We start from the raw sequence: 18,161 nt of genomic DNA, 5'->3' as shown, positions 1-18,161 counted from the left end.
AATGATCTATGTACCAGGGACAAGGAAATTGTGATACGTGGAAACGGGGAAACCGACACGGGAAAACGGCATATCCCAGATATGGTGATACAAGAGCTTGGGGAAAACGTGTAAATATTAAAATTTTAGGGGTATATTTATAAATATGCTATATGAGTTTTTATTTATATATAAATTATTTTTATATATCTCAGACAAACATATTTCAAAATAAATTTTACTATCAACTATCAGTTTTTAATTGATCATTAAATTGTGTAAATAATTAGGGAAGCAACAAAAATATTTGAAAATTTGTTATTCAAACATGATTCTAACTTTTTAGAAATTGCGAAATAGCCCATAAGGTGTTCGGCTGTCCACGAGTGTCAAACACAATGTGTCTAGAAAATGCGAAAAAGTTAAGAAGTTGAAGTTTTCGTGCTACATAGCTTATGATAGATGCACGCCCAAAAAATATTTCAAGTACAATTAATTCATAAACACTTGAAAAAGGTTTAATTTCATAAATTAAAAAGGCATCATCTAAATACTCTCTAACTCCAATCTTTAAACTGTCAAAACAGAGTTCTGCTTCCAATTAATCCAAAAAAACCTCTAAAAACCGAACGTAACCGAGCATAAATCGCAAAAGAATGGAAGCCATATATCAACAAGAACTATACACAAGCTTATGAATATTTTTTTTTAAAAGAAAGAAGAAAAGAATAGGTATATTACTATACTAAGAAATGGCAGAAATTCATGATTTAATTTCATAAAAAGTCGTTTGTTTCGTCTTTCCATCCAAATTGATGAGCTCGATTCATCCAAAGGGCAGTAAGCTTTCGTTCTTGTCTGAGTTTAACTTCAGCCCTTTCTCTTGCTTCTTCGCAAGTTTCTACACCCGTGTTGCATTTCTCTGCTTCTTTCTGATAGTGAGACGATGTTCTCTTTGCAGACATAATTAGTGCCTTTGTCCTTTGCAAGCTATCGTTTGTCACATTTTCGTGTAAGCTAAGTTCTTCGGTTAATAGAGCTACAATGTCCTTCTTCATTTCCTTGTTTATTTCCGGGTCGTCTTTCCCACAATCTGCATGCACAACAATCACCAAATTTAATATGATACTGTAGTTCGAATATCTACTCAAGAATTATACTTTACGAATCGCCAAGTTTTTGTTACTGAGAAAGATTATGAAAAACAAATTCGCAGACATTTTTGAAAGAGTTTTTCCACTGTTTGAAAAGCGATTAGGAGAAACTTGGTGAAGAACTGCATTAATATGAATATCGTGAAGCAGTCGTAGATTTGCAATAAACAAAACTGGCAGAAGAGAAAGAACCAAAAAGAAAAGGAAAATACTGCTACATTATGCAAGATCATAAAATGCCATTACTTTAGAAAATAATAAAGTTATGTTGTAGAATGGATAAATATGCCAATATTATCCAATGGGATCCTGCCAAAGCATATGTATAATTTTGAGAAACGAAACTAGAAATTAAAAAAAAAAATAATAATAATAATAATAATATATAACTAACCTGCAAAGGAGCTATTGATGAAGTCTGCAAAATGAAAGAAAAGAAAATGAGAAGTTACGATAAGCAAATAATAATATGGTCACAAAAAATATTTGATTCTGTAGGGTTATCAGCAGTACCATCAGCAGTATGGTACCATCAATTTTCTACAATACACGGCATACTAACATAAGTATGACACCATACATAACGAAAATATATCTCGTACATTTCCTGTTTCAGAACTAAAAATATCCGTGTTTTATTTAGAAAAAAGCAGTACTAAACATTTCCAACGAACGTATGCACAGAAGGGCAGTCTTCAATCGAAAATATCACCATATAACTGCTAAACCTAAAATCCATAAGTTTGTTAAAAAGGAGAATATTATGTTGAATATACCGTAACATCTTACGATGATGAAGATCACATACTAATCTGAGACTATTAACTATGCTTTATCCTATTCCTAAATAAAAAAAAACTTTTAATTACATTATAAAGTCCATCTTATATAAACACATGCATCCATCACGATCAAGGTTACCTAATACGTAAATTTATATCATAGCCTTGCTCCGGCTGAAACGAGAGCATGGTCCAGAGGACAAGTGTGGTACAAATAATAGTATTTGACTGAAAAACCAAACAATTTCTCCGTAAAAAAAATATTTATACTACAGAAAAAGCTTCATTAGTTAAAAAAGAAAAAAAAAGAAAAAAGAAAAAACACAATAGTTCAACAAACTCCAATCAGAAATGATCTTATATGTTTGTGTATTTTAATTCTGAATAGCCATTTTGATATAGCCCTGTATTAGAGACCTTTAAATGAATTATAAACGAAACAGCTTTAGTGATGATGGCCCCTTCAACACAGCATCAATTACATTGTTACGAAAACGAAAAAACTAAATGTACCTATGTCGTTGACAACCAAGTAAAGAACAAAACAGCGAAATAAATGAAAAACAAAACATTAAATGAATATGCAAAACGAAACAAAAAAATCAAGAATAAACAACAACACTGATAAAAATGTGCTCAGAACCAGGCAATAACTTGGGGGGCTGCCGCCCCTGCAGAAAAAAAAAAAAAACATTTACCCGATTTTTTTATTAATTTTCATTTATGTATTATTATATTGTAGTATATTCGCCCCCCTAAAAACTAAAATACTCACTTATAATACATGATTTCAAAGTTTATGAAGTTTAAATAATGATATAAATTATAATGATCATATTATTTAAAAAATTTACTTAATTATTGTTGTTATTTCAAAATGCCCGAGGGCGCTGCCCCGCGAACCCCGTATATCCATAGTTTATTACTTTACCAAACTCTCGCCTCCCCGAACAAATGACCATTCGGCCCCTACTCGGAACAACACAACAGTAACTACCACAAGCAATAATTTCACTACAAAAAACATTATTTTGGCTACTTAAACACCATTTATGTGCATCATCAATTAAAAAAAAAACTAAATTAAAACTGTAAATGAATTCAATTTTGAAAAAATGGAAAATAAAACTGACCTAAAGGCAAAGAAAGAGAAGGCTCTGAACTGCAATCACAAGAGCAAGGAGGGCACATAACAGCCAATGCGGTTGAGTATTTTCTGGAATGCCTCTCTACATAACAAATCAAAATCAAGCAAACCAATACCAACACCACCCTCATCAATTTCACGCGGTTCACCCTGAAATCCGACGGCGGATGTGAATTCGCCATTTTTTTAAAAATTAAAAAAAAAATCTCTTCTTTTTTTTTTCGCCCGGGAAAATCGAAATCTTCAACAGCAAGAAACAAAATCCATCGCAGAATCGATCCAATTAAATCGCGAGAGAAATGTACGACGAACGCCGTACAGCGGAGTGATGAAAATCGAAGTGTGCAATTTGGTTTGAACAATCGGAACGGCGTCGGATTAAATTGAATTAATACCTACTTTTTTTTATCTGTACGTAATAAAAGTGGGATGCGATATCTAGAAATTCGTGAGCATCGATCCCTATGACGTGAAAAGGAAAACCCAGATTTGAGAGAGAGGCTAGAGAGAGAAAGAGAGGAGAGAGAAGTGAGGCTAGAGAGAGAAAGAGGAGAGAGAAGTGGGGGGTGATGAAATCTAGTTCTAGTTTGGGTATAACTCTTCCATTACTTGTTGGAGATCCACTTTGAACGTTAAAGTTAGCTACCCAGGCTTTTGCTAATTATATATATATATATATTCATCATTTTTTTATTGAGTAAATTACAAACCTCTCCTGTGATTAAATTACGAAAAAACCCTCATATTTGGATAATTACAATTAACTTAATTATGAATTTTCTTAAACGTCCATTTTTAAGGTGTCAAATTCAACATAGTATTTTAGATTTCGTGGCATGTTTTCTAACTTGTACTCATTTTGTGCAAAAATGTAGTTTATGACTGATATACCTAAATGGGTCGGCCCAATGGGCCCTCAAATATATCTACTAATTAGGCTCACTACAAGAAAGCTCAAATACCTTCAAAGTAAGGCTTGGGCCCAACAAAGTAAGCCCAACCCAATCACCGATATATAAATAGATGTTTTATTCATTTGGAAAGGTACGTTCTCATTATTGGCAATCCATCTCGAGATTTATTCTCTCTATTCTCTCTACGATCCGTACATCTGACTTGAGCGTCGGAGGGGTTTCTGCCGGATCAACCCCCGGCTTAGTTCACGTGTGCTCTTTTCGAGGGACCTCAGGATCATCAAGTTATCAAGCTACTGATCCGCTTTGCTCTCCCAGCTCGTTTTCTACACCACCCTAGGTGAGCTATATTTTAGCTTCATCATTTTGGCGCCGTCTGTGGGAACGATGCAAACCAGATCACGTAGCCAACAAGATCCTCCTGAGGCATCAGCTCGGAGAGAAAATGACACAGCTAATAATCTCCCAGTCCGTGGAGGATCTGGCATGCCACCTCCTCCACGTGCTGCGGAGCCAGCTCCCCCACGTGCTGCTGATCCACCTCGCGAGGTTCAGGTGATCCCTCCTCGGGATCCACCACTCGCCGATCCACCACTCCCTGCTCCTCGAACGGTTCAAATGACCGAGGACGCGCTCCAACGCATGATAGCGGAAGCCTCAACTCGCGCCGCCACGGAGGCCGTAACTCAATATATCGCCACGATGGGAGCAAACGCTCCCAATGCGATACCGGCACCAGCTCCACCTGTAGCGCCACCTGTGGCCCCACCGCCAATTCAAAATCAAATAAGTGTCTCCTCCTCTACCTCGGACCCACGGTCCCGAGTGCAACTATCTACTAACCACAGAGAGGCACAACCTAGACAGCAGCGTCGGCGCTCACCCCCACGGGGGAATGCGTCACCACAGAGAGTCCCTCTCTTTAATGAGGGAGAAGGCGAGGTAAACAGCAGAATGTCTCGCCAGAATCTTTTCCCCCAACCAAATAATCTAATGGGTGAAAGAATGCATATACCGACAAGACGCAGTCCTTTCACCACAGACATTCTCAACGAGGTATTGCCTCACGGAGTAAAGATCTCGGGGTTACCTCAATTTGAAGGGACCACCGACCCACAGGAGCATATAGAGAAATTCAGTGCCATGGCGGATTTATATGGCCCAACAGATGCTGCGATGTGCAAGATGTTCCGCACCACTCTCTCCAAGAGGGCAATGAATTGGTTCAACTCCCTACCCATAGGGTCCATTGACACCTTCGCTCGGTTGTCGACCCGATTCACCAACCAATTCGCCATCAACAAACAATATGCCAAGACCCCAGCTCATCTTTTCTCTGTAGTGCAGAGAGATAACGAAACACTCCGCAACTACATTAAGCATTTCGTAGAAGCCGTTCATGAAGTCCCCGGTTTCATGCAGCAGAATTTGAAACCGGGTAGATTCAAGGAATCTATCGCCGGAAGACCCCCAGGCAACCTAGAGGAGTTGCTAAATCGAGCCGAAAAGTACGTCCGGATAGAGGAAGCCTCTACCCATGCTCCTCCTAAAAGGAAAAGGGAAGATGACCGTCAGGACAATAGGAGACGTGATGACCGACGTCCACCACTTCCACCTCAAAGCCAACCCTCCTCCTCCTACAATAGGTTCACTCCGTTAAACGCTCGCCTCACTGAAATCCTTCACGTGATAGAACAGAGAGGTTTAGCGGAGCCTCCACGTCCTATGCAGCCGAATGCAAAGCGAGAAAGGTCGGATCGTTACTGTCGATTCCATAAGGACAAAGGGCATACTACGGAGGAATGTGCACAACTCAAAGCGGCAATTGAGAGGCTGATCAAACAGGGCCATTTAGGCGAATACATCGATAAGCCGCGAAATAAACGCCGTGATGATCCTCCACGCCGAGATAACAATCGAGATCAACAACAAAGACGAGAAGACGGGGGTCATCGACATGACCCAGATAACAACGATAACCAACCTACCCGGGGAATCATCTTCTTTATCTCCGGAGGACCAGCGGGTGGCGACTCACAAAATGCCAGACGCACCCTCGCTCGATCAGCACGCATGAATCAAGAACATGCTTCTCCATCCGCACGCATTTATCAAATACGAAGACCTGACCATAGCATAATCTTCAACTCCTCCGACCTTGAAGGTCCAGATGAAGATCATGTCGACGCGCTGGTAGTAACAACAACGGTGGCCAACTTCTTGGTCAAGGAGATATTAGTGGACGGTGGAAGCTCAGCTGACATAATGTACCTCCATGCGTTTAAGCAGCTGGGCATAGATAATGCCCGGTTTAATCCCATCTCCACACCCCTGAAAGGATTCACGGGAGAAGGCATTTTGTCCCTGGGAGAAGTAGAGCTGCCCGTCTCTTTAGGGGAACACCCTTGTCGAATCACCAAGCTAATCAAATTCCTCATCGTCGACAAGCCATCCCCCTACAACATCATCCTAGGGAGGCCAGCAATCCATACCTTCAAATCAGTACCTTCCTCCTACCATCAGAAGTGGAAATTCCCCACTCCCTACGGAATGGGGGAAGTACTTGGAGATAGACGTCTCACCCGAGAATGCTATGCAAGGGCCCTACGAGAACCTTCCAAGAAGCTTAAACCACCCGGAAGGGGAGACGACACCCAAAAATCCGACAAACGGAAGTGGGTCAACGCGATCATTGAGGAGAATAAAGAAATCCTCATCAGTGTGTCAGATGACAGCATCAAGCTAGCAGCTGTCTAAGAACTTAAGCTCATAGAGCTCACTCCCGGAGATACCTCCAAACTCATACGAATAGGATCTGATTTAGATCCAACAACGGAGCAGCAGCTAATCAACTTCCTACGACACAATGGAGATGTGTTCGCATGGAAAGCCCAAGATTTATCGGGCATCCCTCCTCAGGTAGCTCTGCACCGGCTCAACGTCGACAAACGATTGAAACCAGTCAAACAAAGAAAACGGACATTCGGTCCCGAACGCAACAAGCATATCAAGGCGGAAGTGGCAAAACTCCTTGAAGTAGGCCACATACGACCAGTTCAGTATCCTGAATGGTTGTCAAACGTGGTACTCGTTCCCAAGCCAGGTGGCAAGTGGAGACTATGCGTAGACTTCACCGACCTCAACAAAACTTGTCCTAAGGACCCTTTTTCCTCTACCTAGAATCGATCAACTCATCGATTCGACCTCGGGATGCGAGCTCCTCAGCTTCGTCGACGCATACCTAGGGTACAACCAGATCTTACTTGCGCCAGAAGATCAAGAGAGGGCTAGTTTCATCACTGATCAAGGCATCTATTGCTATCATGTCATGCCCTTCGGGTTAAAAAACGCAGGAGCCACCTACCAGCGTCTAGTGAACAAAATGTTCGCAGATCAGATTGGTAAAAATATGGAGGTGTACATCGACGACATGCTCGTCAAAAGCGTCAAGGTCTCGGACCACCTAACTGATCTGGATCAGTGTTTCGCCACCTTGCGAAAATATAAGATGAAGCTCAACCCCCTCAAATGTTCATTCGGAGTTCGGGGAGGCAAATTTTTGGGTTATATGATTTCGCAACAGGGAACCGAAGCTAATCCCGCAAAAATCGAAGCAATCACCTCCATGGCTCCACCAATCTCGATCAAGAAAGTTCAACAGCTCAACGGCTGTTTGGCATCCCTGAACAGATTCATTTCAAGATCCGCGGACAAGGCTCTCCCATTTTTCAAGATTTTAAGGGGAGGAAAAAAGTTCGAATGGGATGAGGCATGTCAAAAGGCCTTCAAGGAGTTAAAGTCATATCTCGCATCACCATCCCTGCTTACAAAACCTCAACCGGGAGACATCCTCATGCTTAACTAGCTACCTCGGCTGATGCCATCAGCGCAGTCCTCATCCGAGATGGAGGAAAAGGCCACCAACCCATATACTACATAAGTCGCGCCCTCCAAGGAGCCGAACAACGCTACACCAACATGGAGAAACTCGCTCTCGCCCTCATCAACGCAGCTCGGAAGCTTCGACCTTACTTCCAGTCACATCAAGTGGTGGTTCTCACCAATTATCCTCTGAAGCAAATACTAAGGAGTCCTGAGACATCCGGGCGATTAGCAAAATGGGCGATAGAGCTAAGCGAATATGGGGTCGAATTCAAACCCCGCCCTGCTATCAAAGCGCAAGTATTGGCAGATTTTCTAGTCGAAATGACTTCAGTAGAAGAGAGCACCTCTCTACCTACTTGGTTTGTCAACGTCGATGGATCTTCCACCGCCACAGGAGGGGGAGCGGGTAACATCCTAACGAACCCTGATGGAGATGAGTTCGAATATGCTCAACGATTCGAATTCACAGCCTCAAACAACGTCGCTGAGTACGAAGCCCTGATAGCGGGAATCCGCCTCGCCCTAGCAGCTGGAGCGCGCAAGCTCCTAATCCAAAGCGACTCTCAGCTCGTCGTTAACCAAGTACTCGGAGTTTACGAGGCCAAAGAAGACACCATGGCGAAATATTTAGCTCTCGCGCACACTCTCCTATCTAAATTCGAGAGTTACGAGATAATACAAGTACCCCGCTCCAATAACGTCCACGCTGACAAATTAGCTCGGCTTGGAAGCTCCATGGCTAGCATCGGAAGTCGGAAGGTGACGCTCCTCACCTCACCTCAGCCAGAGATAACTTCACCCACCGAAGTACAGTACACCGAGGAGGATGAACCATGCTGGTTCACTCCAATCCTGAAGTATCTCAAGAAGGGGGGGAACTTCCAACGGATCCCACTGAAGCCCGGAAGTTAAAAACAAGAGCCGCCCGCTTCACTATAGTGGGAGAAGAACTGTATAAACGAGGTTTCTCATTTCCCTATCTCAAGTACATCGACCCAACCTCGGCGGATTATGTACTTAGAGAAGTACACGAAGGCATCTGCGGCAATCACTTGAGCGGGAGAACCTTAGCTCTAAAACTACTGAGGCAGGGCTACTATTGGCCAACGATGCATGAAGATGCGAAAAGATTAGTCCGGAGGTGTAAGCCCTGCCAAGAGCATGCCAATATCACTCACATGCCAGCGGCTTTAATGCAACCAATTGACAGCCCCATCCCTTTCGCCCAATGGGGGATAGATTTAGTTGGACCGTTCCCGCCCGCCACAGGAGGACGTAAATACCTCATTGTAGCAGTGGACTACTTCACCAAATGGGTAGAGGCGGAACCCTTAGCACGTATCCGAGAAGAAGAAGTCATCCAATTCCTATGGAAGAACATCGTCTGTCGCTTTGGAATCCCACGTTCCATTATCTCAGATAATGGAACCCAATTTTGCGGTGACAAAGTGAAGAATTAGTGCCTCGGCTTGGACATCAAACAATTCTTCACATCCGTAGCAAATCCACAGGCTAACGGCCAAACAGAGGTCACGAATCGCACCATACTCCAGCACCTTAAGATAAGGCTTGGAAGTGCCAAAGGGAAGTGGGTGGACGAGTTGCCTAACGCACTATGGGCTTATCGCACAACCCCACGAGCAGCAACCGGAGAATCGCCCTTCAATCTAGCTTTCGGAACAGAGGCTATTGCACCTGTCGAAATAGGAGAACCATCTTGGCGAATCACCAACTATGACCCAACAGCTAATGAAGAGGCTATGCGGGGAAGTCTAGACCTCGTAGAGGAGTTACGAGAGATTGCATACATCCGACAACAGATGTATAAATCACGCATCGCCAAGGCATATAACTCAAAGGTCCGCCCTCGCTCCTTTCAAGTCGGAGATTTAGTCCTCCGAAAAGCTGAAGCCTCTCACCCCATCGGTAAGCTCGACCCAAAGTGGGAAGGACCGTATAAAATCACAAAGGTGGTCAACACTGGAGCATATCGCCTCGAGAACATTGATGGACACCCTATACCCAGAACATGGAATATAGGGAACCTCAAACGATTCTACGCTTAAGGTATACATCTACCTTACTTCAGATCAGTTAAGGTCACCATCCATACCCCTTCTATATGAAAGTTACTTACAAATTATCACATCTACAGGCTCCACGACCTTCCACGTTACTCGTCTTGTAAGCCGTTCCTAGATGGTTAGAAATTTTCTGCTACGTAACTAGGTGCGTTAACATCCTACCTAAACTGGGGGGCTAGTAAGTTTATTTTCACCAGCAACTCATCATCACATCTCACCATCTTATTACAGATTGGGACCCATTACGAGGGGATGCATATTACTCAATCAACGGCCCGATGAGCGAGAACACCCCATACCACATCGCCAAGGGTAACTATACTTCTACTAGAATTCAACACACAGATAATCTTATTTACGATTACTAACGTGACAAAATAATCCCACTAGCAGGCGCGATCGCATACCAACTCGCGGCAACTCACGAGTTTATTTCATATCTTGGAGTGCGAGAACGAAAAATCAACCCCCGTAGTAGGGCACATGAACGCCAAAAGAAGTCAATCTACCATCAGCACAGTCAAACGAACGAATACAAGAAAGACGTGGAAGAAGAAGAACAAGTGTAACACAATCACTTACAAAAATTTTATCGACAATTTATTTGTTTAGCGGTAGTTATTTACCTTCGCCTCGCGCGAACCTATCATATCATCTATTTATTTACATTCGCCTCACATAGGCTTGTAACAATGCAAATTTGCTATCATTGAATAAATCAACTCTTTTTTGCTTTACTCTTTGTGCTATCACATCTACACGAGTTACCTCTTACCATGAATCCAATTCAAAACAACCTTAAAAACACTTAGAGAGACTTAGATAATCCATATAGCCTGGCCAGCTGGATTGTCTAAGCCCCTTTATTTTGTTTCACGAGGTGTTAAATTTAAAACGTGGCCACGGACAAATATATTTAAGCCCCAAGCGGTCCGAACAAAGGGCACGACCCTTAACAAAAACCTTGGGAGATTGATCCCCTCCTCAAGTAAGTCGCGTATATGCTAATGTAAATACATATAAGCAACGCATTAATTCGTGACAATGTCAAAATAAACAAATCGAAATATCCAGCTTCAAAGTCAAACAAGGAAGAAACTCAAACGAAATAGTAGTGGACATACCCATCTACATCACCGATAAAAATAAACTACGAAATCCATAAAAAAAAATATAATAGTAATAAAAAAAAAAAAAAAAAAAAGTGGGGGAAGGATAACTATCCTAGCAAATAAGACTAAGCTCCTCTACCGCGAGCGGAAGACGTACCCATAGTGGAGTCATCCGCAACCATATCATTCACGAGCTCTGTGCCCGTCCCATTAACATCTACCTCATCCTCCTCTTCATCGGATATGCCAGCTTCCATCCCACGAATCACTTCCTCGCTGATCCCACCCGCATCGCGCAGATATTTGCGACAAGCACGCACTAAGGGCTTATAAACCACAGCCAATGCATGCTCCTCAATCATAGCAGCACACTCATCACTACCTCGGAAACTAGCCTTAGTCTCCTCCACAATAGACTCCCTATAGGCCGCACCACCTGATGTCGTGAGGAACCTCTTCCCCGTCGCCTTCTCAGCTTCATATTTCTCTTTCAGCTGGTCGTAGCATTCGTTCAACTTATGAACATCATCCTTATATGCATGCGCATCACCTCGGATAACCTCGAGCTCCTCTGTCCTCTCAGCAAGCTCCTCTGTCCTCCGAGCAAGCTCTTCCGAGCGTTGAGCAAGATTGAACCGCACTACCTCCAATTGGCTTAGAAGCTCATCCTCACGCGCTTGACTTCGAGCCTGCTCCTCTTCCTTCATAGCTTCCGCATTCCTACCATGCTCCATTAGATATCTCCAAGTCGCTACCAACTATATATAAATTTTTTTTTTTTTTTCACAAGTCAAAAAAAAAAAAAAAAAAAAATTGTTTTAAGTAGACAAGTACTCACCCGACATATGTCTCCACCAGCTAACTCTAGCATGTGAGAAGGACCCTTACCAGACATCCGAGCACGATCATACTCCCGAACGAAACCCTCGGTACTCAACATCGGCAAATCATAGTCCGACACATCCCAGTACGACTCCTTACCATCGCGGTTTACGCCATAAGTAAACAGCTGTTTCCCTCCTCCACCATGGAAAGCATAAGTCTCCTCTGGGTCTACCCGTGGACGCTTAGGCACAGCCACATACTCGGTATCCACCCTCTTTCCCTTGCCACGATCCCTCGTCGGTGGACGCCCCTCCACTTCACCAGCACTGCTACGATCATCTGCGACTACTCGAGGAATTTCTACATGGACCTCCTCACGAGGCAAACCACTTAAAGAACCTCCCAATGTAGAGGGTACCTTCTTCGATGCCTTCTCCGATGCCTTCTTCGACGTCCTATTCGCCTTAGCTTGAAGTGCCGCAAAGATGATACCCCCATCTACAAAAGATAACAAACACATAAGAGACATGAGGTATACACTACCAAAGAACTACAAAAAAAAAAAAAACAAAAAAGACACACAAGTCAAGGCAACAAAAAGTTATACGGTGCTGACCCTTCGCCTTTGGTATCAAAACCCTCGGGTCAAATTCCACATTACACAATCCCGACTCTTCAATCCTTTTCGCCATATTCGCAGTTATCGTGAAACTCTCACACGTAGGATTCCAAACTACGGGAACGTCAAAAGTGGGAGCCCTCACATAAAAAAAATGGGTCTTCCATTTCCCCAAAGATAATTTCACACTTTTCACAAATTGGTAAGGAACGCTAGGATGAAAACAAAAGACAGGCGTCATATTGGGCCGATGTAACGTAAATAACGCCTTGAACAAACTCACGGTCATAGGCAAACCCACTAGAGACACCCTATGGTGAAACGCCTCGAACATAAGAACTGCAGTCGGAGTTAACTGACTGTACCCTATCTTGAATTCCTCACAAACCTTCAACAAGGTCGGATGCGGTGTAATCTGAGATGTACACTTCAAGTAACCCAAAAACACCGTATGAAATCCATAGGGTGGCGAATACAAACGGTCGCCCTTCTGAGGCAACAACAACTCAACATTACTTGGCGCTCCAGATAAACGACGTATAGAGTGCAGATGCTCTTCCGTCAACACACTATCAAAATCAACTAAGTCCAAATTAATTGGCTTCTTTTTCTTTTGCCTCCTCTTATCAATCTCAATATCACCTGGCGGAATATCATCTTCCTCCTCCTCTTCATCCGTCAGCTCAACTTCACTACCGGGCACCGCATGATCACTCGCCAAAGGGGCGTGGTTATAATCGTCACTATCGCTCCCAAAATCCATGATTTGACGTCGAGAATAACGCCTACTAGCCACAACTCCATCCACTTGCTCACTAACGTGAATACTCGTTTCTACATCGTCACTCCACGATTCAATAATTTCTCGCCGACCAAAACTTCCCCCGTTTAAAACAACACGCGAATCAGCACCCTCGGAAATTTGCCCGTCAATTTCGCCCGAACTGGGCTCAAAACCGGCCTCTAACGCGCCCTCACGCGCGCGCGTGGCCCCAAAAGGGGCGGATCCACGCGCGCGCGCGTCATCTGCCTGCCTAGAGCCACGTGCCCCCTCCCCACTGGCCCCCGCGCGCGCGTCCGGTTCACTCGACCCACCACAAGCGCGCGCGCGTCTCTGCACCGCCCGCCCACCATCGCGTCCGCTATCGCCACTTGGACCAATGGCGCGCGCGCGTCCCCCTAACCCGCCAACCGACGGGCGCGTGCCTCTTTCTCTCTCCTCCACCGACGCGCGCGTGCGTCTATCGGACGGCGTGCCCCACGCGCGCCCCACCTCAGCAACATCTCTCTCTCTCCTCTCCTTGGAAACAGTGCCATCCTCCACATCAACGGCTAGGCTTGGCTCCACACTCTCCTTGAAGCGCGCTCCCTCACACAAATTGAGAGGCTTGGCTCCGCGGCTCGAGCCGGCAGCCATATCAACCCTACCAACCACCATCTTTTTCGCCTCGCTCCGTGCACTAGCCGACTCGGATCCGGCTTCTACACCCGGTACGACTACCTTCGCGCTCCCGATACCCACAGTACCAAAAGTTTTCTCGCTCCCTTCAACTGGATCTCGAAGTTTAATTCGTAAAGATTTCGAATTACCCGGATTCGACATGACTAAATTTTCTCCGCACGAATTTCAAAAAAAAAAAAAAAAAAAAACAAAAAATTTTCTACTCTACCACAAAAAAGAAATTTCAAGAGAAGAATAGCACAGAAGAAGACCTAGAGTTCAAAGAACATACCCATATTTATTGCACGAGTTGAAGTTTAATTCTTTCCACCGCAAAAGGAGTTTATTTATCTGGCCCTGGTATAATATTTAAAACCCTTAAATATATACCTCGCTGCCAAATAAATACAATTATCCCTTAATTAAATTAAGGAATTATTTCACCGCCAACGGAAACTATTCAATCCACGACGCAATTAACTCTCGACACGATCCGGACCCCTCTACACAAATCTCCGTCTCGAATCGAGAGTTGGGGGGCTTAATGATATACCTAAATGGGTCGGCCCAATGGGCCCTCAAATATATCTACTAATTAGGCCCACTACAAGAAAGCTCAAATACCTTCAAAGTAAGGCTTGGGCCCAACAAAGTAAGCCCAACCCAATCACCGATATATAAATAGATGTTTTATTCATTTGGAAAGGTACGTTCTCATTATTGGCAATCCATCTCGAGATTTATTCTCTCTATTCTCTCTACGATCCGTACATCCGACTTGAGCGTCGGAGGGGTTTCTGCCGGATCAACCCCCGGCTTAGTTCACGTGTGCTCTTTTCGCAGGGACCTCAGGATCATCAAGTTATCAAGCTACTGATCCGCTTTGCTCTCCCAGCTCGTTTTCTACACCACCCTAGGTGAGCTATATTTTAGCTTCATCAATGACGCACCACAGTCTGATATTTACAAGCAATAAAACACATTTTATGATCATCTTGCTTCAAAATGTGGAGCTCAAATGAGAGTAAAACGGTAATTCCACTAAAGTTGACACCGCAAGGGTGGACGTATGAGAAGATCTATAGTTAAGAGGTGGTTGTAATTACCCAAATAGAAGATGTTTTTTTTCGTAATTTGACCATATCTTAGGGATAGTTGTATTTTACAAATATTTGAGTTTGTTATTTGGAATAACAAAAACTTGTGAAAAAGTGCCATTTTTTTTAATTTCTCTTTTGCAAATTTCACATTATTGAAGGGGTATTTAGAAATAAATTATAGTTTAAGAGATATATGTGACATGAAGATACCATTTTTTTTTAATATATCAAATCTTGAGGTGAGTATTAGAGCAACTCCAATGGGAATATCAAATGGATTATATAATTCATAAATCACCTTTTTGATATTCTAAAGTTAAAAATTTCTACTTCAATGGGAGTATCAAAATGGGTAAGTATTTTAATATTTTACTTCTTTGAATGTAAAAATACATTCTGGAAAATTGAATTATCAAAAAAATAACTACTTAAACATTCAATCACAAAATGATACGTGGCAATTGCAAATAAAATCACTACAAAATTTGTAATTGAACATTAATTTTAATAACCATGGTTGGAGTAGATAAATTGTAAATGAATATTAAAATATCATCTTAATTATCAAATGAGTATTTAATAATCCAATTTCGATGTTTAGCATTGGAGTTGCTCTTATAATGCACATTGTAACGTCGCTACCAAACTTATTTTACTTGAACAAAGTCTTTCTAATTAGAGTTTTGGTCATAAATTAGAGAAAATTTGAGAAAACACCCTCATACACAAGGGTCATTACATTAGGCTCAATTTTATTTTTCATTTTTAAGATAAATTCAATACAACTTTTATTAATTAAAAACGCTTAATTATCACTATTATGCCCATAACTAATTAATACACATGTTTTAATATATGTTATTAGAAGATACATAATATCTTCTACATAAATATTTAAAATATCACTTTCCCAACTAATTCCACCATTAACGCTTATTGATTGCACATTTTCGTTTATGTAGAATTGGAATTGTAACTCACAGAAATAATAATATGTCTGTGTCATTGGATAAGCGGCGGCGGTGCAGATTCACATGGTGGTTTTCGGCTCATATGAGAATTTATATGTGAGGTTTTGTATTGATTTACATTGGACAGTAATTTGTATGTGTATGTACACATTTTGTTGATGTATATAAGATTTGTATGTGTCTGGTGCATTGTACACGTTTTGTTGATGCTTAAACAAATGTAAGAGTGGTTTTTGCACGCATAGTGGTTTTTGCACGCAAAGTGATTTCCGCGCACAGAGTGGTTTTCGCGTGCATAGTGGTTTTCGCGCGCAGAGTGGTTTCTGACCTTCCTTTATTAAATCCATTATTGTGCAAAGTGATTTTTGCCATTTCTACTGTAATACGCGTCAATTTTTATCGAAAAAGCATTTGCGATGCTGAACCAATATATGTATGTTGTTTGCCCTAAAGAGAAGAAGTTTTTGTCTGAAAATAATAGTACCTTTTCTTACAGTAAACGTGAAACCATTATTGCAGTTTTTTGAGATCAAGAGAAAAAAGATGAAATGGATTTTTGAGTTATTGGGGAAGTTGGGGGCGAGATTGATGGAGAGATGGAGAAAGATTAGATGTGATAAACAAATTTACGGAAAAATATTGGGAGGATTTTTAGGTAATGCGATTTTGGGAGGGATTCTACATTTAATTCACTGTATTTTTAATTTAAAATAATTATACTAATTAGTTGGGGCGTATAAGATTTTTTAGGCCCCAATGAATTTATATTAAATATCAATTACAAATTAATGATTTATCAATAAGTCAAATCTCAATGGGGGTGTTTAACAAATAATCCCCATAAAACATAGGGTAATATACACTTAATTCCCGCAACTACCCCGAATCAAAGACACTTTCGAACTAATTAAGATATTAAATATCCGGAATTTTCCATGTTGATTAATTTAGATTCGGGCCTCGACCATTTGTTTTCTTTCGCAAATATATCCGCTCCTTCAATATTTCACATATAAAAATATCTCTTTAATATGTATTATTAACAAGGGGCAATTTGCTAAATACCACTTAGTCCTAATTATCTTCAGATTCCCTACACTCTGTCAAATCTCATTCAACTCCATTGCGTACCGTTACATCTACCCAGGGGCGGAGCCAGGATTAGAAAGTAGGGGGGCTAAGGGGCATGGGGGGCCGTTGACCTCCCAAGAATTTTTTTTTTTTAGATATTTGGTACTAATTTTTTTGAATATTACTTTTAATCCCCCTAAAGTTTTTGTAAATATTTATCTTGACCCATTTTTTTTTTTTGTTTTTTCTCCAAAATCTTATATAAATTATAGATAAATAATCATATTTAATATAAAATACAAAATAAGATGGTTAAAACTTGTATTATTTTAAATAAAATTTATGAATATTACTTATTTTTGAATTTTTTTTATCTAACCCCTTAAAAATAAAAGATGAGATCGTGCCATGAATCTCCGAAATATTACGTGCAGCTATTATTAGAATAATTTGAATTAATTTAGAATTTTTTGTGATAATTAAAATATGATATATATATATATATATATATATATATATATATATATATATATATATATATATATATATATATATATATATATATGATATTTTAATTAAAAATTAGTTATATAAACTTATTTTTTGCAATGTATTGTGCACCTAAAATTTTTTTCGGGCCGCTGCCCCGAACCCCAAATTTTAGTTAGCCCCCCCTACATTTTAGTCCTGGTTCCGCCCTTGTATATGTATAATTTTATCATATTTCAAGTATGACAAAAAAATCTAAATTATTCTAATAATATATTGCACTTAATGGGATTCATGGCACGTCTCGTATTATTTTTTAGAGACATAGATATAAAAAATCAAAGATCAATAAGTAAATATTCATAAATTTTATTTAAAATAGTACAAGTTTTTACCATTTTATATTATTTTTTTTATATTAAATATAATATATATCTATAATTTATATAAAATTGTGGAGAATAAACAAAAAAATTAAGGGTTAAGATACATATTTACAAAACCTTTGGGGGGCTAAAAGTAATATTCAAAAAATATTATGCCAATACAGCAAAATTTTTTTTTTTCTTGGGGGTCAACTGCCCCCCC

At 41.0% G+C, this 18,161-nt stretch overlaps 3 protein-coding genes across 3 annotated transcripts; 2 read left to right on the top strand and 1 right to left on the bottom strand.

Moving 5' to 3' along the window:
* Nucleotides 1–486: 486 nt before the first annotated feature.
* On the bottom strand, nucleotides 487–3,721 carry LOC105958303 (uncharacterized). Its single transcript, XM_012982311.2, has 3 exons — nucleotides 3,049–3,721; nucleotides 1,528–1,551; nucleotides 487–1,072 (listed from the first exon to the last, which is right to left on the bottom strand). The coding sequence occupies exons 1-3, from the start codon at nucleotides 3,242–3,244 to the stop codon at nucleotides 756–758; spliced, it is 537 nt and encodes a 178-aa protein (XP_012837765.2). The 5' UTR covers nucleotides 3,245–3,721; the 3' UTR covers nucleotides 487–755.
* Nucleotides 3,722–4,678: 957 nt separating this feature from the next.
* Nucleotides 4,679–6,733, top strand: LOC148770250 (uncharacterized). Its single transcript, XM_088819074.1, has one exon. It carries the CDS (start codon nucleotides 4,679–4,681, stop codon nucleotides 6,731–6,733), a length of 2,055 nt encoding a protein of 684 aa, XP_088675200.1.
* A 1,221-nt stretch (nucleotides 6,734–7,954) lies between these two features.
* LOC148770249 (uncharacterized) lies at nucleotides 7,955–8,773 on the top strand. The gene has a single exon (XM_088819073.1). The coding sequence runs from the start codon at nucleotides 7,955–7,957 to the stop codon at nucleotides 8,771–8,773; it is 819 nt and encodes a 272-aa protein (XP_088675199.1).
* The last annotated feature ends 9,388 nt before the right edge of the window (nucleotides 8,774–18,161 follow it).

The sequence above is a fragment of the Erythranthe guttata genome, chromosome 6 (genome assembly GCF_056151865.1).
Source record: "Erythranthe guttata isolate IM_541 chromosome 6, IM_541, whole genome shotgun sequence".
Lineage (NCBI taxonomy): Eukaryota > Viridiplantae > Streptophyta > Magnoliopsida > Lamiales > Phrymaceae > Erythranthe > Erythranthe guttata.
The sequence above is the reverse complement of the archived record's forward strand: the minus strand, read 5'-3'. Positions and strand labels throughout refer to the sequence as shown.

Excerpts from the sequence above, each read along its gene's own strand:
- LOC105958303 (XM_012982311.2), bottom strand. The coding sequence starts at position 3,244 with ATGGCGAATTCACATCCGCCGTCGGATTTCAGGGTGAACCGCGTGAAA. Across the intron at positions 1,552-3,048 it reads TTCTCTTTCTTTGCCTTTAG|ACTTCATCAATAGCTCCTTT; the intron begins GTCAGTTTTATT and ends TTCATTTTGCAG. Across the intron at positions 1,073-1,527 it reads CATCAATAGCTCCTTTGCAG|ATTGTGGGAAAGACGACCCG; the intron begins GTTAGTTATATA and ends TTGTGCATGCAG.
- LOC148770249 (XM_088819073.1), top strand. The coding sequence starts at position 7,955 with ATGGAGAAACTCGCTCTCGCCCTCATCAACGCAGCTCGGAAGCTTCGA.
- LOC148770250 (XM_088819074.1), top strand. The coding sequence starts at position 4,679 with ATGGGAGCAAACGCTCCCAATGCGATACCGGCACCAGCTCCACCTGTA.